Source organism: Pelophylax lessonae (genome assembly GCF_965119305.1).
Source record: "Pelophylax lessonae genome assembly, contig: HAP1_SCAFFOLD_284, whole genome shotgun sequence".
Classification (NCBI taxonomy): Eukaryota; Metazoa; Chordata; class Amphibia; order Anura; family Ranidae; genus Pelophylax; species Pelophylax lessonae.
This window is the reverse complement of record NW_028120058.1, coordinates 42,935-66,384: the sequence shown is the minus strand read 5'-3', so window position 1 is coordinate 66,384 and position 23,450 is coordinate 42,935. Positions and strand designations below refer to the sequence as shown.

General features: G+C 44.6%; 1 protein-coding gene across 1 annotated transcript in view; it reads right to left on the bottom strand.

Annotated features, from left to right (window-relative positions):
* The window catches only part of LOC309543665 (RNA-binding region-containing protein 3-like), a 120,102-nt gene that overhangs the window by 66,070 nt on the left and 30,582 nt on the right, over positions 1–23,450 (bottom strand). Inside the window, exons 6-8 of the mRNA XM_082276118.1 lie at positions 7,588–7,745; positions 5,803–5,922; positions 5,390–5,499 (exon numbers count right to left, since the gene is read on the bottom strand). Of these exons, the coding sequence (XP_082132244.1) occupies positions 5,390–5,499; positions 5,803–5,922; positions 7,588–7,745 (388 nt within the window). The remainder of the gene's footprint in view (positions 1–5,389; positions 5,500–5,802; positions 5,923–7,587; positions 7,746–23,450) is intronic.

Below are 23,450 nucleotides of genomic sequence, written 5' to 3'. Positions count from 1 at the left end.
GGAGACAACTTCCATCTTCACCCGTTTTGCTTCCGGGTTCGCAGACTCTGGCTCTGTGACTGGCTGGAGACGCGATGACATCAATCCCGTTCTGTGTGCACCAGGTTTAGTAAATCTCCCACATAGTGTAAAGATCACTTAAAAACAAGCACGTTTTTAGAAGCTAGTGGACGTTAATGGAATACTACACTAACGTAGACTTTTTTTTGTCATTTGTATATCTTTAAGGGGCCTTTCCCACAGTCCGCATCCGGAGTCCTTTCTGCTCAGCAGCGATCGATCCGCCGATCCCCACTGAGCAGGCGGATGACAGCTCCATCTTCACTCTGTGTGCGGAGATGGAGTTGTCAGATCTCCGCTCTCCTTTATGGGGAGATCGAATGAGAATGGACCGCCTGTCTGTTCTCATGCGATCCGAGCCGCCAGACAGATGGAAAATTGGGTTTCCATCTGTCCGGATTTCACGGATAGGAACGGAAGCGGATAGCAGCGGGTTGTCAGCTGACATCCGCTGCCCCATATGGATGCATGGAACATCCGATCAGGTCCACCTGAAAAACTGACAGGCGGATCTGATTGGATCGTTCGTGTAAAAGGACCCTAAGTTTGTTTGTTTCTTGGATTACTGATTTTTTTCTTGGAATGGTGGGATCATATTAAACAAAGAAAAAGCTGCGCTTGGATCCACTAACAAATAACTATTAATAAAAAAAAAAAAAAAAATCACTTTCAATACTACCAGCAGCTGCACATATGTAGGATAAAAACATGAAACAGATTTAGAAAGTCAGGTGCAGAGCAGGGTAAGTAATCTATGTGTAGTTTGGTTTCCCACTGACAAAATAGCCGCGCGTCCTCGGCGCGATGCCGTCACACCCTCCAGTCCCGCCCGACGTGGTGTTTCGTCAGCAAATGACTCATCAGAGGAGTGTTCGGTGGACAACATTGCGATCTTTATATAGCATCAGGAGCAAGCGGCATAATTAACTGGGGAAAGTGACATCCGGCGGATGCATCAGCATCCAGACCGGAAGAAAACAGAGCCACATAACCCCAAAATCTAGCTCAGTAAAGAAGCTAAATATTACAGCAGGAAAAGTGTATTCTTCCAAAAAAGGCCAGTGTTAATCAGTAACGACCAGGATAAAAGCAATTTAATGCATTTGAAAAGAGGGATATTATAAGGCAAGCAGGAAGAAAACCGATACTGCACTTACATAATTAATATAACGCATAGCAAAACAAAAAAACAATACTCAAATATTCAAAAAAATAGATATACAAAAAAAAAAAAAACCTCAATTAATAAACATAAAACCCAGATAAAAAAAATGAGGATACAAAAAAAAAAAAAAATAATAAAAAAAAAATAAATATATATATATATATATATATATATATATATATATATATACACACACATACATACACATGATCAGAAAAATCAACATTAGCTATAAAGGCGTTGACATCCGACTCCACATTCATACCATGTGGAGTGTATGTCTTTGCCCTATAGATCCACCATGCCTCCAGTTTTGAGATTTCCCTGACCATATTGCTCCCACGCTCGAAACTCGATCTTGTATCCCAACCGTATGACCTTGTGAACCCATTTGTATTGAAGCTTGATGGGGATGTCAGCCAAAAGAGACGCTGCGGTCGTATGCGACTCGGCGGGACGTTTAACCCGCGGGCCAGTCCCCGTCCATCGGGACTATGTCGCGGCCGAGCCAGCGTGGAGCTAGGGCCTGCACGCGCTCGTAGGCCGGCTGGGGTGACCACTGGATCTCAGCATCCAGCCCGTCTCCCAGATCCGGCATAATTGCTTGTAGATCTCACAGGAACAATTCCGAGAAAAAAAGCTAGCTAAAAAAAGATTAATCTAAAAAAACTTGCCAGGACCAGAGATCCCAGCAAGGAACTTAGGTCCTTACTCCTGACTAAAATATGGGAATTACTGCGCTAAAACATGATTAAATAAGCTTACACACTCAACAATGAATAAAAGCTCAACCTCTCTAAGTGAAAGCTGCCAACACCTGATCATGAATTAGAAAACACAGATCATGAAAAAATTGTAGAAATAGATGGTGTAGCGCTTAAAAAATGTTAAATTAAAATGAACACCACAGTCCATGTAAAAATATCAATAATTGGAAGGAAAGTCCATGTCAGAAAGACGTGCTCCCAAAGGTGTAGCCAATCACTTCACACTCCAACAATTCTGTGCAGAGAGACCACCACCAAGAGAAAAGATGGCCCCTTACCGCAATGAATGGATCCCCACTACAGAGATCAGATCCAGCTCTATTCGTACGTCTATATGACCATATCAGACCGTGCCCGGCTCTTAGTGACATCCACATCAACTCCAATGGTTACAGACACAGGTATGGATGCATATGTGAAGAAAAGGGGACAACTCCCATAGTGAAGTACAGTAACAAGTGTGTTTATTAAATGCACTGGCATAAAATTGGCAACTCACATTTAGCAGCAGATATTATGGCATGTCTCTCTCATGTATCGCCTTTCGGGTCCGGTTCCCAACCAAGAAAATGGCCGCCGCGTCCCTCGTGTGTCCCAGCGTGGCGTGCCACAAGCTCCTGGAGGAGCTTGTGGCACGCCACGCTGGGACACACGAGGGACGCGGCGGCCATTTTCTTGGTTGGGAACCGGACCCGAAAGGCGATACATGAGAGAGACATGCCATAATATCTGCTGCTAAATGTGAGTTGCCAATTTTATGCCAGTGCATTTAATAAACACACTTGTTACTGTACTTCACTATGGGAGTTGTCCCCTTTTCTTCACATATGCATCCATACCTGTGTCTGTAACCATTGGAGTTGATGTGGATGTCACTAAGAGCCGGGCACGGTCTGATATGGTCATATAGACGTACGAATAGAGCTGGATCTGATCTCTGTAGTGGGGATCCATTCATTGCGGTAAGGGGCCATCTTTTCTCTTGGTGGTGGTCTCTCTGCACAGAATTGTTGGAGTGTGAAGTGATTGGCTACACCTTTGGGAGCACGTCTTTCTGACATGGACTTTCCTTCCAATTATTGATATTTTTACATGGACTGTGGTGTTCATTTTAATTTAACATTTTTTAAGCGCTACACCATCTATTTCTACAACTTACTCCTGACTAGGCAGAAAAAAAAAAACTGACATCCTATAGCAGGGAGAGAGAGGGTATACCCCCTGGGACTGCCCATAGGTGTAGCCAGAACTTTTTTTCTGCCTAGTGTCCTACTCCTGTAGGGGGCAGTAATACCCTACGGATATCAAGAGATGGAATCTGTGTCTGTCAATGAGCGACAGAGAAAAAAACACACACACACACACACACGATCAGAAAAATTAACTATTCGCTATAAAGGCGTTGACATCTGACTCCACATTCATGCCATGTAGAGTGTATGTCTTCGCCCTATAGATCCACCGTGCCTCCAGTTTTGAGATTTCCCTGACCATATTGCTCCCACGCCAATTTGCCACAAACTGTTCTATTCCAAAGAACATGGTCCCCTTGGGATCCCTATTGTGGCAAAGTGCGTAATGTTTTGAGAGACTGTGGCCAGGAAAACCTTTTTGGATGTTGGCAACATGTTCATTTGAGGAAGGTTTTAGGAACAACGTTATTACGAAAAAAGAAAAGGCATTCCTGATACCATTATCGTCCAGAGTGGCAGTTATTTATTTCCTCCCAAAAATTCATAAATGTCTGACTAATCCTCCCGGGCAGCCGATTATTGGTGGAATTAACTCCATTACATCAAGAGCAGGGAAGTATATTGATTTATTCCTACAGCCTTTAGTGGCAACTACTCCCTCTTATCTAAAAGACTCCACACAGGTAATTAACATCTTACGTGAAATACAGTGGGGAGATGGTAATCTCCTTGCAACAGCTGATATTACCTCACTCTACACTGTGATTTCACACGCAGATGGACGTGAGGCAGTGGAGTATTTTCGATTGGGAGGAGCCTCCCTACCCCCAAAACAGCATAAATTCATACTGTCTTTGCTTGAGTACTGCATGTCACATAACTATTTTTTGTTTGACGGGAAGTACTACTTGCAAAGTAAGGGTGTAGCTATGGGGCTAAGTTCGCCCCAAGTATGGCAAACGTATTTATGCCCAAATGGGAGGAGGATGTCGTATATGGTAACCCCAGACCACAGCTACTTTTTTTGGAGGAGGTACATAGACTCCTTCTGTGGGAGGGGAGTATGGAATCCCTGCAGGAGTTATTTTTAGAGTTTAATGACAATAGGGGCATCCATTTACAATAGGAGGCTAGCGAGAAGGAGGTACATTATCTGGATTTGAAAATCAAAGTTGATGGAAATTCTATGCTGACTTCTACATTCTTTAAGGAGACGGATAGAAATGGGTACATTGAGGTCTCTAGCTGCCACCATCCGTCTTGGCTCAAGCCAGTTCCTAAAAGTCAGTTCTCCGGTTACGGAAAAACTGTACAAATTATGATGACTTTTTGAGTGAATCGGAAGTTTTGAAATCACGCTTTTGTGAAAAAGGTTTTAACCCTCAAGCGTTAGATCGTGCATTGATGGATGCTGGCAGTAGAGATTGTAATGAATTACTGGCCTCTAGGAATCGAGTCATTTGCTGACGAAACGCTATGTTGGGCGGGACTGGAGGGTGTGACGTCATCTCGCCGAGGACGCATCGGCCATTTTGTCGGTGGGAAACCGAACTACACACAGATTACTGACCCTGTTCTGCATTTGTTATGCGAGTAACAGCTTAATAACATTTCTTGACCTTTAATCCTTACATACTACTCTGAGTGTTCTTATATTCTTGGGGTCTCCTGACACCTCTTCCCTGGGGACCGGACTCGGAGTCTGGGGATTTTGTGTGATCTTCCCCTGAGAGCCGGTTTTAACCTGAACCATCCCTGGGTGTGGATTTGAATACGGGATTAGCCTGGGATTTGGATGCTTTGCATTAACATCAGGATGGTAAGAGGCAGTGTGGTTGGAGGTGATCTGGTGGTGGGAGCACCCAATTGCCCTAACAGCTGACCCTGGTGGATAGATGGATTTACTGTTTCATAGGACTGAAATCTACTCACTTTGTTTCTAGCGCAGCACCTTCCTAATGGTGGGATAATATATGGAGTTTGTTATACAGTTGGACTTGTAAATTCACACAAATATAGAATTGTCTGTGTTTTTTTTTTTTATAGGGGTGGGGCGCATGATCACTTTTATTTTTAAAATATTTTACCTCACAGGAGTGAGTGGTGCACTCCTAAATTTCAGCAGCAGCACTTTACTTGATTTGTCACACTGAATACATTGGTGTGCGCAAGGGAATGGGTTTGTTTATTTATATCAAGCTTACCATCAGCAGCAGCAGGTACATCTGCAGGAATGTGGAATTCCATTTTTTTAGGACCTACAATACACGGCTGTTCAAACACCTCAGACGGTAACAGCGGTGCATGTGCATGTCTGAAAAAGACAAAAAATTAGATTAATTGACACAAAAACTTTAACACATTACATAGCTATCTTGTCTAGAATTTCCTTTCTGTGTGGCGACTTCAGCCACGTAATGGGCAATGGCAAAAGTTCAATCAAGCCTAACAGATAAATTCATACTGACTGAAAAATGACATCAATAAAGTGTATTGTTGCTCTGGCTAATTCCCTAACACACAGTTTTGACAGTGTACACGTCTGGTAATTTTATACGTTTATAAATTCCTTCTATCGTCACACTCCTAGTATACAGTACATGCTTCTGGGACTCACTGGGGTGCCGCAGGCATGCCTATAAGGTCCTTAATCTTCATCTTTTTTCGAGGACGAGATTGTTTCTTCTGACTTGGTCTCTTGGGCAGCATATCTGCCAATTCTTTTAGACGAGCAACCCTGAGTATTTCAAAAGAACAAATCAGGCATTATAAACAGGCTGCAAATTTGAAAACTTACCATGCAATTCTAGCCACTCAACCTAGGTTTTTATTTTTTTTTTTCTCATTAATACTACATGACATCAGATTTCCCATCTAAAAAACATTCCCATTAATGAGCAGTGATTACCAACTTTGATTTTTGGCAATCTAAAAAGGCACCTACATATACTCTCACATACTTTGCAAAAGGCTTGATTCGTAATACTTTAACACAAGGATACAAATGTTTATTTAGCCATGGAACTGTCAATTTTAAATCAATGGATTTAGTTAAAAACAACTGTCACTTCCCCCCCCCCCCCCCCAAAAGCTAAAGTTCCTGACCCTGATGGTTAAGAGCATATACAAACCCCATGGCTACATCACAGCATCACATTTTTAAGCATTTTTGGAGCAGAACTGCATGTTTTTGCAGCTTTTGTTGGATGTTTATTCAAGCGTTTTTCAACTAAAATGTGTCGGGAACTGCTGTTTGAGTAGAAAAAGCGTGACAAAAACAATTAAAAAAAATGTTAGAAAAAAAGCTTTTTAGGAGTTTTCATTGACGTCTATGGGGATAAAAATGCTCAATTCTGCTTGAAAAGTAGCTCGTACTTTTTTACGGAACAGGCATTTTGGTACAAGCAACAGGACGCTTAGATGCGAACAAGGGTTATTGAAAACAATAGGTTTTTGCTTGTTGAGCTTCGAGCTACAAAACGCTCAAGTGTGAAGATGGCCTAGTGCGATTCCACTTTTGCAGCCAAACTGAGGTAACACCTACTTTACAACTACAGTTTTTAGATGTTCTCATTCACATGGAAAAAAAAATTAATAAGCATGTATATGTGACTGCAAACGTGTAAATACGCTTATGCAAGGAATTTATTTGCTTTCTTTTTGGCAGCGAACATACAATTTAAAATTGTGTAGATCTGTGAGTAGGAATGGTTAGAAAGTTTAACAAAAGACACTGGGCAGGGCTGACTAAGGTTCCTGCATTGGTCTTGATGATGTCAGAGGACCTACAGGGGAAAACAGTCTGCAGGGACCAGTCTGCAGGAGCAGAAACTTTACCTGTTCCTCCCAGACACAAACAGTTAACCCTTGCAGTGCAGATGCAGCAACATTGCAGGGGAGAACTTTTAAGTTTCCCAGAGTGCAGCTTTAAAAAGGAACTCACCAGCCCCAAATGCAGTTAAAGATGAGTAACTACCAACAGCTGTGTATGCTAATATACAGCCAGATTCATTTTACTGAGACTTCAAAAAAGGAAAAAAAAAAAAACAACATTTGTACGAAAAATTACATGACCTGACTTGGCCTGATTACAAATTAAGATACCTGCCCAGCCCAAATTCACCAACAGCTACTCTGGATTAGCAAATTTGACAGGTAGGGAGAGTTTCACGTTTCAATAGAAAAATACAATTGTCAATAAGTTCTGAATATTGCAACTGCAAGAATTTGACAATATTTAGAAAAAGGACATTCCTAACTGACCACTAATGAGGGTCAGAATATTGACAGGGTGTACTGGAAAACTACAATGTTGCTACCATGTCCTACTTAGTATCAAAATGTTATATTCTTTATCGGCTTATAGCTTATGAAATGTTCTTTCATTACACCCAAGACCTACCTATCCTTTTCTTCATCATCTCCACTTTCATACTCTGACTCTTCTCGGCTTGACACATCCATATCATAGTCATCATCCAGCTCTGGTAGTGGAGGGTTCTCTGGAAGGTCAGGTGGGACTGGTGGGTATAGTGACGGTGCAGCAAAATGATCTGCATACTGATACAACAGACGTGAAAAAAACTACCTTATGACAGTTCAAATGCCTATTACACTTACAAGTACTGAGAAACTTTATCTCACACATCACCTGCTGACTCAAACACAAACAAAATAAAAAAATTCAGCAGCTCCCTCTAGAAAAAACAAAACAAAAACACAAACATCTGCAAGTACTTACACAACTCCATGCACTACCAATGTCCTCTGATTAGGAATAACCACTGGTTCTTACAGCAGACCTCCACTTCACTACTATTTAATGTTGTTGAGGTCAGAGCAATAAAGCAGTAAGAGCTGCAGAGGACACAGGAAATGCACTCTTCCAAGGAGCTGGCTTACCAGAATATTTTTTTTTTTTTTGGGGGGGTGGGGTTGTAGCTCTTGGAGGAGTTAGTAGATTTGACAGGGTCACATTTGGCTCTGACCGGTCTACATGTAAAAAACCCGGAAGTGATGTCATGACATCAGTTCCGGGTACTCTGCGCCAAATTAAAAAAAAAAAAAGACAGCATTCAAAACAGCCAAACTTGGAGTTTTGAATGCTTTTAAGTGCAGAGGAGGGGTTTTGAGTCTTTTAGACCCCCAGATCCCTCCCCAAGAGTACCTGTGAAAAAAAAAAAAAAAAATGGATTTTTGTAAAATCTTACCGTAAAATCCTTTTGTCTTAGCTCATTGACAGACGTAGTCCTCGGTGATACAGCACCTTCGGGTTATGTTTCCTCCACAGGAGTAGGACTAGACAGGAAATAAAATGCTCTGGCCACACCCTAGGGGCAGTCCCCGAGGGTATATCCTCTCTCTCTCTGCCACAGCAAATCAGTTATGTCACAAAAGCAGTGTTTAGAGAATTTAACCCAACCCAACTCAAAAACAGAGGGGCGGGTACTACGTCTGTCAATGAGCTAAGAGAAAAGGATTTTACTGTAAGATTTTACAAAAATCCATTTTTCTCTATCGCTCATTGACAGACGTAGTCCTCGGTGATACAGCACCTTCGGGACGTCCCAGAGCAGTAGCACAAATGAGGGGTGGGAAAATGGAAATCAAATCCAAATCTAGAAGGCCCAACCGGTGCCAACTAGAAGTTTACAATGCTCATCCTTAATGATGAGACTCAACAAAAAAATTTTCAAACAGAAAAAAACCCTCGAGGTAGACCACCGGTCTCCTCAAATTGCGGCCTGCAAAACCTTGCGGCCAAATGAGGCATCCGCCGATGCCATCACATCAATTTTATAAAATTTTGTAAAGGTATGTACCGACGACCAGGTGGCCGCCTTACATACCTGGACCACTGACGCCTGATGGCGAAAGGCCCAGGAAGTACTGAGTGCTCGAGTGGAGTGCGCCCTAACAGGGAATGGAGGACTCTGACCCTTAATAGAATAAGCCTGTACCACCGTCTGTCTAATCCATTTGGCAATAGTCGCGGCAGATGCAGGCGACCCCTTTCTGGGGCCATCCGTGATCACAAAAAGTGAATCCGTCTTACGGAACGATTCCGTAGCCTTCAGGTATACCCTGATTGCCCGAACCACATCCAAGGAATGCAACGCATGTTCCCGATGATGATTGGGCTGAGGACACAAGGAAGGTAGTACAATATCTTCATTCAGATGAAAATCTGAAACCACCTTAGGAAGAAAGGATGGCTTAGGATGGAGTACTACCTTATCCCTATGAATCACCAAGTATGGGGACTGGCATGATAAAGCAGCCAGTTCTGACACCCTGCGTGCAGAAGTGATAGCCACCAAGAAGGCCACCTTCTGGGATAAAGTAAGCAAGGGAATCTCCCTGATGTTTTCAAAAGGAGGTTTCTGTAGAACCGACAAAACCAAATTAAGATCCCAGGGCAGTAAGGGCGCGCGGACTGGTGGAGCCAGGTGCCGCACCCCCTGGATGAAATTCCGCACCAAGGACTTGGTAGCTAAAGGTTTCTGAAAGAAGATTGCTAATGCTGAAACTTGACCCTTGATGGTGCTCAAGGCTAGCTTCTGCTCAACCCCTTTTTGCAAAAAGGCCAATATTCGAGTCACCGAATAGGTACGTGGAGGAAATCCTAAAGATTCGCACCACGCGATATAAGTCTTCCATGTGTGATAATAGACTCTGCTGGAAGTCGCTTTCCTTGCTTTAATAAGGGTAGGAATGACTGAAGCTGACAACCCTCTGTCCTTCAGTACTTGGGTCTCAATGGCCAGGCCATTAAAACCAGCGACTGTAAGTTCCCACGGAACGTCCGCGACTAGCAAGTCCAAGTCGGCCAGACCGGTTTGACGAGGCCAGCCTAGAATTTCTAGGACCACTGGCACTGACGGGATTTGAACCAGGCGTCCCTAGAGCTATCTGGCCCCGACCATCCGAGAAAGTCTGGTCGTTTTCTGTTCCCACACATTTATCCGACACCTGATTTCTCGGTGATCTCTCCTGGTTGAATCTCAGGGACCGAAGTCACCCGGCTAGAGGCTTCTTGGTCTGTCTGGTCAACCAGATCCGATTCCTGTGGGGAATTGAGACTAATCTTAGGAAAAGGTAAAGAAAAAGATCTGTTCAGGGAACGGTGACTACCGCTCCCTGTAGTACTTAAATGTTGGAAGGGAAGAATCGCACCGGTAGTAGTAGTCGATGCTCGATCTAATGTCCTGAATACTGGTGAAAACGTCCCCCCACCCTGAACCCGGGTGGGGGTGCACCTTCAGGCTGTGTAATCCTTTGCTTCGGGTTTGGCTGAGTCGGTCCTCTGTTTGTCCGACCAGCCTTTCTTGAACCCTCCTGGAGGAGTCTTGCCTTTCCCGCTTGTTCCAGCCGGGCGTGCGAACCCTTTATGGGCGGTAAAGAAAGGTCCTCGCTTGTTGCGAGGTCCCTTAGCTTTAGCAGCCTGTGGCAAGAAAGTGCTCTTGCCCCCAGTGGCATCCTTAATGATTTCATCTAGGGTGGCCCCAAATAGGCGATTCCCCTGAAAAGGGAGATTCGTCTAGGTCTTTTTGGAACCTAGGTCAGCTGACCAGCATTTTAACCACAGCACACGTCTGAGGATTACCGCTGACATAGATGCATGCCCTAATAGGGGGGTAGCATCCAAGGCTGCGTCACAGACAAACTGTAGCCCTTGTATAATCTGTTCCATCAAATCAGATGTTCCCTGGGGAATATCTTTTCCCCTAAGGTCTTGGCGTACCAATCTCGCCCATTCCGTTAGTGTCTGGGAAACTAGACCAATAACAATTACTGGTCTAAATGCTGACCCTATCAGGGAGAAAATAGTGCGGGACTCTGCTTCCATCTTTCGATCCACCGGATCCTTAAAGGACGAAGTGTCCTCCACTGGGATAACCGTGGCTTTATTCAGCCTGGAAATAGGTGGATCCACCACTGGTGGTACCGTCCATTTCTTAATGAGGGTTTCCTCAAACGGATAGCGTCTAGCAATACGCTTGGAAATAGTAAAGGTACGCTTAGAATGCTCCCATTCTCCTTTAATTTTATTACCAAAACACTTGGGTACAGGAAAAACCTTCACCGTTTTGATGGGCTTGTTAGTACCAAAGGGAATCTCTGTTTCAGTTGCCTCTGCCGGTAAAAACTCAAGTCTTAAGGTTTCCCGCACCGCCACAACTAGTGCGTCCACCAATGCTTCTTCCTGAATTATGGCGGAAGAATGAACGTCCTCCTCACTGTCTGAGGGAGCTTTACCTGAGATAACAGCCCTTGCAGAGGGACCTGCAGCTGCAGTGACCGTCTCTGAATCTGAGTCAGAGGTGTCAGATAATATAGGGGTAGGCGGGGGTCGCTTTCTTGACCCCCGTCCCTGACAGGCCGCCTCCACCCGAGCCACCATAGACTCCAAAACTGCTGTAAATGCATCCATACTCTGTGCACCGGCGGGTCCCGTGGCCCCCTCGAGGGAAACAGGTGGGGGTACTTGTGTGGCAGGGTCCATGATTATTCCAGTAACTACCCGGAAAATACAATCCAAACTTAAGTAAAAAACTTTTTTTTTTTTTTTCAGACCCCCAGCGCCACAAAAGCCCCTCAGTGTTACCTGCTAGGGATCCCTATCGATCGAGAGAGAGAGAGAGAGATAGACCCCCAGGCTCACCACTTGATGCTCAGAGTTCACTGCAACAGGTTACAGCGCTGTCTTCACAAACAGGAAGTCTTTTGGCTGGCTGCCCGGGAAAAAAGGAGGCGGCTCCGCCCCTCTGCACGCCTTCCGGCGCCTCCCCTAGCTCCACGAGGTGTTTGGGTCACCTCAAACATGGCCGCCCCCATGCTGGAGACACGAGGCTACGCCAAAATGGCGGCCTCGTGCGATCTAGCAAACAATGGCGGCGGTTGTACCGAATAGCGGCGTGACTGCAGAGCATCACAACACCTTCTCTACATGGGGATTTAGCCTGGTCGGCGGTACCGGACCCTGGCGGACCGCATGGCCGTCGGAAGGCCTGCTATTGCTGGAGACTTGACTTGGAAAGCAGTCTATATGTCCGTGGCTTCTGACTGGTAGGATACTTATATTATCACAGTAAGATTCCCATACTGCCACTGATTACAATCTTTTAACATATTTACAATTAGATTGTCAGCTCCCAAACCAAGCCTCCTGGCTTTTTGCACATAAAAATCACACTCAAAGTAGGGGGATCTGTGCCATGTTATAGGATAGAGGGGAACTCATCCTTACCATACAGAGAGGGGCCCGCGTTCACCACAAGACCCGTCAGGGGAAGGGGGGAACATACTACTCACCATACCGGAACCAGGCGGGCACCAACTCCTGACAGTACCCCTCTCCACCGGGGCGGGAGGGCTGTCGACCAATACGGACGCCGTGACTCATGGTCCTTGGCGTTTTAGCGAGACGTTTACCTCGCAGGGTCAGTCCCTCCAGTGGGACTATGTCGCGGCCGACCCAGCGCGGAGCTATGGCCTGCACGCGCTCGTAGGCTGAACTGGGGTGACCACCGGATCTCAATATCCAGCCCGTCGCCCAGTTCAGCTTTCTTGCTTGAAGATCTCACAGGAACACTGGAGAAAAAAAGCTGTCTAAAAAATCTTTTTAAGAAAAAAATCCTGCCAGGACCGAAGATCCCAGCAAGGTATCTAGGTCCTTACTCCTGACTAGACAGAAAAAAACTGATTTGCTGTGGCAGAGAGAGAGAGGATATACCCTCGGGGACTGCCCCTAGGGTGTGGCCAGAGCATTTTATTTCCTGTCTAGTCCTACTCCTGTGGAGGCAACATAACCCGAAGGTGCTGTATCACCGAGGACTACGTCTGTCAATGAGCGATAGAGAAAAACTTTTTATAAAGCCCGAAAATAATCGGCCAATATCGGCCGATACCGATATCCGATGACCAAAATATCGGTATGGGCATTAAAAAAAACGATATTGGTCGATCACTGATACACACACATACATATACACTGCTCAAAAATAACAAACACTTTTTAATCAGAGTCAAAGTCAAGTCAATCCTCAAGCCAATTAAACTCCTGGGATATTGATCTGGTCAGTTAGGTAGCCTAGAGGGTTGTTAATCCGTTTCAGATGCTTTGGTGTTAATGAAATTAACTGGTGCAACTAGATGGGCAACAATGAGACAACCTCCAAAACAGAAATGGTTTTACAAGTGGTGGCCACTGACAGTTTTTTCCCTACTCATCTTTTCTGACTATAGAATAATAAAATGCCGACACTGGTTCACCTTCAGCCAATAATCACTGCCACATTCCTAATTGAATATAGGAGAAAATGTAAAAGGGTGTTCATCTGTACTAATCCACAGATTAGCCCCTATAAGGGGAAGCATACAGTGATAGAACCGCCAAACATGGGACTTTGGAGGCAGGGATCTATATGGCAAAATATAGATAAATGTAGACAAAGCAGTTAAAAAGGTATAGTTTTATTATCAAAATGATCAATCATTAAAATCAAGGATGCAAATTGGCATCAAAAAAATGTCAACAATGTACAAAAATAATACATAGTAAGTATCTGAACCAAGGGATACAGTAATGGGGTCACCAAGGTCCAAAATCTTTTCTGACTGTTTTTCACTAGTTTTGCATTTGGCTAGGGTCAGTGTCACTACTAGTAGCATGAGACGATACCTGGACCCTATAGAGGTTGCAAAGGCAGTCCAACCCCTCCAGAATGGCACATCAATACGTGCCATTGCCAGGTTTGCTGCATCGCCCAGCACAGTCTTAAGAGCATGGAGGAGATTCCAGGAGACAGGCAGTTACTGTAGGAGAGAGCTGGACAGGGTCGTAGAAGGTCCTAAGCCCATCACAACAGGACCGGTATCTGCTCTTTTGTGCAAGGAGGAACAGGATGAGCACTGCCAGAGACCTACAAAATGACCTCCAGCAGGCCACTAGTGTGAATGTCTACGACTAAACTATCAAAAACAGACTTCCACAGGCCCGAAGCCATCTAGTTGGCCCTGTGCTCACTGCCTGGCACCGTGTAGCTCGATTGGCATTTGCCATTGAACACCAGAATTGGCTGGTCCGCCACTGGCACACCGTGCTTTTCACAGATGAGAGCAGGATCACCCTGAGCACATGTGACAGACGTGAATGGGTCTGGAGAAGCCTTGGAGAAAGTTATGTTGCTTGCAACATCGTTCAGCATGACCGGTTTTGGTGGTTGATCAGTGATGGCCTGGGGAGGCAGACGTACAGACATCCACAAGCTAGAAAATGGCATCCTGACTGCCATTAGGTATCAGAATAAAATCCTTGAACCCATTGTCAGACCCTACGCTGGTGCAGTGGGTCCTGGGTTCCTTCTGGTGCAAGACAATGCTTGGTGAGAGTATGCAGCCAGTTTCTGGAGGATGAAGTAATTGATACCATGCTCGTCTGATCTAAATCCAATAGAACACCTCTGGGACATTATGTTTCAGTCCATCTGACGCCACCAGGTTGCACCTCAGTCTGTTTAGGAGCTCAGTGATGCCCTGGTCCAGATCTGGGACACCATCCGTAGTCTCATTAGGCGCATGCCCCAACGTTGGCAGGCAGGCAGGTGAGTTTAAATTGGCCTGGGGAAGAGGACCAAGATCCGAACTGGATCATGGATCAGAGATCCCTAAACGTGTATGAGAGGTGCCTGAGGAATGTATAAAACCCCAAACAGGACTTTTCCCAGCTCTCTCTGGGACGCTCTGCAAAATATCCCCTCCCGCCTTGTTTCAACCCCAGGGTTGGAACACCTGTGGCCCAACAGGAGTGGATACGGGACAGGGCATCTACATTCCCCATCTCAACACCTGGCCTGTGTTTTACAGTAATCTAGTAGAGCCAAAAACCACTGGTTCACCCATCTATTAGTCGCCTTCTTTTGGGCCATCCATTTTAGAGGAGCATGGTCAGTTATCAAATCAAACTGGTGCCCTAACAGATAGTACCTTAGCGCAGGGCTCGACAATCCCCGGGCGCCAGGTCGCATTTGCGACTAGAATTAGCGACCTGGCGCCTGGGGGTGCCCTGCAGAAGGTGTCCTGTCATTTTTGCCCGGACTTCCGCGCACAGAGTGCACGGACTTCCGGGCCGTCCGAAAATTGAGGCCCCGGCTTTTCAGCCTACGTGAGATGACAGGCTTCCAATGGGGAACTGGCGCCCTCTTGTGGAGGCCGGGGAGTAATGACTGTTGTAATGACTGTTTCCACTGCCTTTTTGTTCTCAATTCATTACCATCTCCCTGTCCAGTTAGTTACCTTTGACAGGGAGTGTGGTTATTATTATTTATTTAATTTTTTAAATGTAAAAAAAAAAAAAAAAAAATTAATATTTTTTTCTTTTTTTTTTTAATTATTAAAAAAAAAAAATATATATATATATATATATATATATATATATATATATATATATATATATGTAAATATATATATATATATATATATATATAAAATATATATATATATATTTTATATATATATATTTTATATATATATATATATATATATATATATATATATATACACACACTTTTTTTTATTTCCTCATCGCCATGCCACAGCCGAAGGCCCCTTTCACACGGGCTGTCTGATCAGGTCCACCTGTCAGTTTTTCAGGCAGACCTGATCGGACCCTTGATTCTCCTCTATGAAGCAGTAATCTGCTGCCATCTGATCCTGTCCACCAAAAGCAGACGGATGGTGGTTCTATTTTCTATCCATCCCGTGGATCGGATCAGATGGCATCGGATGGAAAGAGACAGTCTGTTTTCATCCAATTGTGCTATAGAGGAGAGTGGGGTTCTAGTCGTATTTATGTGTAAATAAAGCTTGGTTGTTAAGTTTAAAAAAAAAAAAAACTGGCTCCTAACTTTTTTAGCTGGCTCCTAGATTTCAGGAAAATTTGTCAAGCCCTGCCTTAGCGCATCCAAGACCGACTTTATAGCTCAAAATTCCTTTTCAATAACTGCATACTTTCTCTCGTGTTCATTAAGCTTTCTGCTCAGGTACAGCACAGGGTGTTCTTCCCCATTGTGTACCTGTGACAATACTGCCCCAATACCTACATCAGACATCTGTCTGAACCAAGAAATCCTTTGAGAAATCAGGGGAGTACAACACTGGCTGTGCACAAACAGCCTTCTTTATGACTTGGAAAGACTCCTCTGCTATTGGGGACCATTTCACCATTACCGATTCTTTCCCTTTCGTAAGGTCAGTCAGTGGGGCAGAAGTTGCAAAATATGGGATAAACCTCCTATAGTACCCTGCAATCCCAAGAAAGGCTTTGACCTGCTTCTTGTTTGCAGGACATGGCCATTCTTGGATGGCTTCTACTTTGTTTAACTGAGGTTTAATGACTCCACGACCAATAGTGTAGCCCAAATACCTGGCTTCCTCTAAACCAATGGCATTTTTTTTAGATTTGCTGTAAAACCTTCCTTAAAGAGGGAATACAGAACAGCTTGGACAGGGAGCAAGTGAGACTTCCAGTCAGTGCTATGTACCACTATATCGTCCAAATAGGCAGCTGCATACTGTCGGTGAGGTCTTAGGGTTTTGTCCATGGCCCTCTGAAATGTCGCAGGGGCATTTTGAAACCCAAAAGGCATTTTTATGTACTGAAACGAACCCTCTGGGGGTCACAAACGCAGTCTTTTCTTGGTGCTACTAGTCAGGGGTATTTGCCAATATCATTTGGTCAAGTCCACAGTAGTTAGGTAGCAGGCTTTGCCAAGTCGGTCTAAGTTTGTCAACCCTGAGCATTGGGTACGTGTCAAACTTTTGTCACTGCATTAAGCTTTCTGAAGTCATTGAACTCCAAGTACTATCCGGTTTTGGGACTAAAATGATGGGGCTGGACCAGTCTCTATTGGATTCCTCAATGACATCTAGCTCCAGCATCCTTTTTACTTAATCAATAGCGTCCTTTCTCCTAGCTTCGGAAATTCTGTACGGTTTGAGCTTGAAACGGACCCCAGGTTCAGTAACAATATATCATGCTAAACCGCTGAAGTCGTACCAGGTAACTCTGAACATTTTTCTCTTTTCCTTATCAGGAACTCTCTAGCTTCTTGTTTTTGAGAATAAGACAGGGGGGTCTGGAATCATGACCTCAGGGACCAGAGGGAACTCAGTACCCCTAGGTGTTTCAGGGACGGACCTCACAGTCAAGGCTAGCCTATCCTTCCAGGGCTTTCACAGATTTATATGGTATATCTGCTCTGGCTTCCTTTTACCTGGTTGATGCACTTTATAATTGACCTCCCCAACTCTTTCCACTACTTCGAAGGGACCCTGCCACTTAGCCAGGAACTCTAAACAGTGGGAACTAACACCAGGACCCTGTCACCAGTTGAGAAGACACAGAGTCAGGCTCCCCTGTTGTATATTCTCTATTGGGCTGCTTGGGCCTGCAGTAAGTGTTCCTTTAACATAGGCATGATCGCTGAAATCCTGTCCTGCATTTGAGAGATGTGCTCAATGACAATTTTGGGGGGTGTCTGCTCCCCTCCAAGGTTTCCTTGGCTATGTCTAAGAGTCCCTGAGGGTGTCTCCCATAAAGCAACTCAAAAGGAGAGTATCCCATAGAGGATTGGGGTACTTCCCTGATGGCGATCATCAAGTATGGAATCAAGAAGTCCCAGTTTTTTCTATTCTTCTCCACAACCTTTTTTAACATACTCTGTTTTATTGAAGCGCTCTACCAAGCCATCAGTTTGAGGGTGGTATACAGAGGTTCGCAACGAGGTCACCTTAAATAACTTTCACAACTCTCTAGTTATTTGTGACATAAATGGGGTGCCCTGGTCCGTAAGAACCTCCTTAGGGATCCCAACGCGACTGACCACCATGAACAAGTCTTTAGCAATGTTCTTAGCGGATGCAGTGCGTAAGGGAACTGCCTCGGGGTAACAAGTAGCATAACCCATGATTATAAGAATGTATTGATGACCCCGGCAGACTTGGGAAGTGGACCTATGAGGTCCATGGCAATCCTCTCAAAGGGCACTTCAATAATGGGTAAGGGCACTAAAAGGACTACGGAAGTGGGGTTGTGGGGCTGACATCTGACAAACAGGACAGGATTGACAATAATTGACAATATCTTTCTGTATCCCAGGCCAGTAAAACCTGCATAACACCCTTTCAATGTTTTTTTTCAACCCCTAAATGACCTCCTAGTAAGTGTCCATGAGCCAATTCCAGCCCCACTTGTCTGTAAGGCTTAGGGACCACCAACTGTTCAACAATTTAATCGTTCTGTTTATATACACAATACAATAAATCCTCATTGTTGCTGAAAAAGGGAAAACAGGGCCTGTCCTACATTCTCCCAGGCCCTGGCAAGAGTAGGGTCTTTTCTCTGCTCGCTACCAAAGTTTTCCTTGTGCACATTAAGATCAGCAAACTCCAATGTAGCCTCAGGGTCAGCAGAAGGTTGTCCACCTTCACTGGCTGTGGGGACTTCCTCAGGCTCCTCCAGTTCTCCTGCCATAACTGAGAAAGGAAAACCCGGGGAACATTGAAAAGAATCCATTGAAACCACATTGTCAGTGCTTGCCAGGGGTTCTGGCTTCGCCACGGAGTCAGTTACTGTGACCGAGTCAGGACGATCCCACAGTTCTCAAAACTTAGGGAAGTCTCTACCAATGATGGCCTCATGCACTAAGTGGGGCACAAGTCCGAACGGATAGGACCTAAATCAGTTTTAAAGCTAACAGTAGCTAAGGGATACTCCGGAGTATCACCGTGTACACAGATCACAGAAACTTTTTTAGCATTTAAATTCACAGTTTCAACTCTGCTTTCAATTTCCGCTTTAACCAAAGTCACCAGACTTCCCGAGTCCAGCAAGGCCGTAATAGGCTATTAACAGTCATTTGGCATATGCGTTTTCCTACACTTGACGCAGTAGCGCATGAAACAGCAGCAAACAGACTGCCTTCTAAGATATGTTACACTGCATGGGTTCATCTGTCAATGGACAGTTTGCTGCAACATGTCTCAGTTCCTGGCAAGGGAAACACCTGATGTTGCCCCAGTTTAGTTTGCCGACAGGCAGTGGCTTCCCTTGTTTGGGACACCAAGCTTCAGCTCTGGCACCAAAATCCTCCCCCCTGTCTCCTTGCCATGCTGACCACCCACTTCCCCTGGAACAGTCTTATCGGCTGCCTGGGGAGGTCGTAGCTTTGGGTGGAAAGTCTGTGCGGCTGTAAGGGTGGTGACCAGGCTCTCTGCAGCATAGTACCTCTCAACGAGCTCCACCAGGTTGTCTGCCGACTTCGGGTCTCCTCGACTCACCCACTTCTGCAGAGCATTTGGTAATGACCTCAGAAACTAATCCATGACCACACGCTCCACTATTTGTGGACCAGACAAGGACTCCGACTGTAGCCATTTTCATGCCAGGTGGATTAGGTCAAACATCTGTGATCTTGGGGGCCTCTCATCTCGGAAGGACCAGCTGTTGACCCGCTGGGCTTGAACGGCCAAGGTGACACCGAGATGCGCCAGGATTTCCTGCTCGACCTTCTCATACTGTCCTGCATCCATGGACTCCAAATTGTAAAAGGCCTTCTGCGATTCCCCACTTAGGCAGAGATCAATCCTGCCCACTGGGTTTTGGGCCAGCCTTCTCTTTCAGCGGTTCTCTCAAAACTTAACCAGAAAGGCCTCTGGGTCATTGTTAGCAGTCATCTTGGACAGGAAGCGACCCACATAGATGGCTGAGGAGCTGTCTCTAACCCCTTCGGTTTTAGCAGCAGACTCTTGCCCAAGTGTCTGCACCACCTCAACCAGCGCCTTTCTGTTTGTTTCTGCAGCACTTGCCAGTTTTTCAAACATTAACTGGGCTTGCTCTTGTACAGCACCAATCAGCACCAATCTGTTGTTGAAGCAAAGAGTTTGCTTGCTGCTGCGCTGCTTTTGCTTGCTGCTGTGCAGTGTTGGATAAAACCAACTGTTTGAGAATTTCCTCCATGTTCAGTCACTCCAGGTACTGGCCCTTTAAGTAGTAACTTACTACCACTGCCCGCAGGCCTCCACCATATGTAAGCTGGGGAACAGGTAGCAGGTGCAAAGCTCCCTGGAAAAAGCAGTCTTTCAGGCACAGATACCAAATCCAGTACGGTAGTGACAAACAGTGCAGTGTTTATTGGTGCTATATCCAAGTGCTGTACAGTGCTTTAAAGAAAAAAGCAGGAGAAATAATAACAAAACAAAAACCTAGCTGTGTCCCGGCACTTATTGTACACAATGCAGGCACTCACTTACAGGCTGAGCAAGCCTACAGCTTGTCAGCTTCCACAGACACAATCTGACAGTTTTAACAACCTTCTGCTCTCATAGACAAACGTTGTCTGATTTCCCAGGCTGAGAGAGCACTGGCTGTCTCAGGGGAGTTTAAATTGGCCTGGGGGAGAGGACCAAGATCTGAACTGGATCATGGATCAGAGATCCCTAAACGTGTATGAAAGGTGCCTGGGGATGTATAAACCCCGAACAGGACTTTTCCCAGCTCTCTCTGGGACGCTCTGCTACTATATATATATATATATATATATATACATACACATATACATATACATACATACATACATACAGATCCTTCTAAAAAAATTAGCATATTGTGATAAAGTTCATTATTTTCTGTAATGTACTGATAAACATTAGACTTTCATATATTTTAGATTCATTACACACAGCTGAAGTAGTGCAAGCCTTTTATTGTTTTAATATTGATGATTTTGGCATACAGCTCATGAAAACCCAAAATTCCTATCTCAAAAAATTAGCATATTTCATCCGACCAATAAAAGAAAAGTGTTTTTAATACAAAAAAAGTCAACCTTCAAAAAAAATTATGTTCAGTTATGCACTCAATACTTGGTCGGGAATCCTTTTGCAGAAATGACTGCTTCAATGCGGCGTGGCATGGAGGCAATCAGCCTGTGGCACTGCTGAGGTGTTATGGAGGCCCAGGATGCTTCGATAGCGGCCTTGAGCTCATCCAGAGTGTTGGGTCTTGCGTCTCTCAACTTTCTCTTCACAACATCCCACAGATTCTCTATGGGGTTCAGGTCAGGAGATTTGGCAGGCCAATTGAGCACAGTAATACCATGGTCAGTAAACCATTTACCAGTGGTTTTAGCACTGTGAGCAGGTGCCAGGTCGTGCTGAAAAATGAAATCTTCATCTCCATAAAGCTTTTCAGCAGATGGAAGCATGAAGTGCTCCAAAATCTCCTGATAGCTGGCTGCATTGACCCTGCCCTTGATAAAACACAGTGGACCAACACCAGCAGCTGACATGGCACCCCAGACCATCACTGACTGTGGGTACTTGACACTGGACTTCAGGCATTTTCCTCTCCCCAGTCTTCCTCCAGACTCTGGCACCTTGATTTCCGAATGACATGCAAAATTAGCTTTCATCCGAAAAAAGTACTTTGGACCACTGAGCAACAGTCCAGTGCTGCTTCTCTGTAGCCCAGGTCAGGCGCTTCTGCAGCTGTTTCTGGTTCAAAAGTGGCTTGGCCTGGGGAATGCGGCACCTGTAGCCCATTTCCTGCACATGCCTGTACACGGTGGCTCTAGATGTTTCTACTCCAGACTCAGTCCACTGCTTCCGCAGGTCCCACAAGGTCTGGAATCGGTCCTGCTCCACAATCTTCCTTAGGGTCCGGTCACCTCTTCTCGTTGTGCAGCGTTTTCTGACACACTTTTTCCTTCCCACAGACTTCCCACTGAGGAGCCTTGATACAGCACTCTGGGAACAGCCTATTCGTTCAGAAATTTCTGTGTCTTACCCTCTTGCTTGAGGGTGTCAATGATGGCCTTCTGGACAGCAGTCAGGTCGGCAGTCTTACCCATGATTGCGGTTTTGAGTAATGAACCAGGCTGGGAGTTTTTAAAAGCCTCAGGAATCTTTTGCAGGTGTTTAGAGTTAATTAGTTGATTCAGATGATTAGGTTAATAGTTCGTTTAGAGAACCTTTTCATGATATGGTAATTTTTTGAGATAGGAATTTTGGGTTTTCATGAGCTGTATGCCAAAATCATCAATATTAAAACAATAAAAGGCTTGCACTACTTCAGTTGTGTGTAATGAATCTAAAATATATGAAAGTCTAATGTTTATCAGTACATTACAGAAAATAATGAACTTTATCACAATATGCTAATTTTTTGAGAAGGACCTGTATATATACACACACGGTATATATATATATATATATATATATATATATATATACACATACATACACATACATACATACATACACATACATACACATACACACGAGAACAACCTACAAGTTCCTAAATTTCAAAGTCACTGCTTAGTCCTATTTGAAAGGATGTAAAACAGGAGTAAGAGAGCAGTTTTGTTAAGCATATTTCATGAGTTACATATATTTTGAAGCACAGAATAAAAAACTTCAATGAGATTTGAAAAAGAACGCTGATGAAAATTAGAGAACACTTTCAGATACCTCCCAGTTATTGGTGTTAATCTTGGGCTAATTTCTTTAATTTTATGACAAACCCTATTTAACTGGCAGCCTAACTTTCCAGTTGTCACTGACTTTGCAAGATGGTGAGTCATTCTAAAGCGACTGAAATCCTCCAGCAACAGGTTGTCCAGATGAAGGCCAAAGGGATGATCCTTTCAACCATAGCAAGAGAAGTTTGTCATTTCAAGTCTGTGATTTCTAGAAGATTACATCTTTACGTCACAAACTCATTCAAGTCTTCCAAGAAGGCTGGTCCTCCACAAAAGACAAATGCAAGAGAGGACAAGATAAATGCAGAGAAACTCAATGGGCAATCGGTTCAACACTGCAGCTGCTTGCCAGTTCATACTGACCAGAGTAAGGATCTGTCTCGTCATACAGTGTCTCGACGTTTACATTTGGACTGAAATCCCACTCTGCAGTGACCAAACCTCATTAGCAGAAAGAATAAAAAAAGCTAGACTAAACTTTGCTGAGGAGCATGCTGTATGGACAGAGAAGAACTGGTCCAAAGTTCACTTTAGTGATGAAAGCAAGTTTAAACTTATTTGGGTCCGATGGGAAACAAGGTTCGTTGTCAAACTGGGGAAAGACTGAACCCAAAGTGTGTAAAGAAGTCCTTGAAAGGTGGACAGGGAGCCCGTCATGGTATGGTGGATGTTTCCTGCAGCAGGATTTTGGTCTCTTATACAGCTACACGGCAGAGTGAAT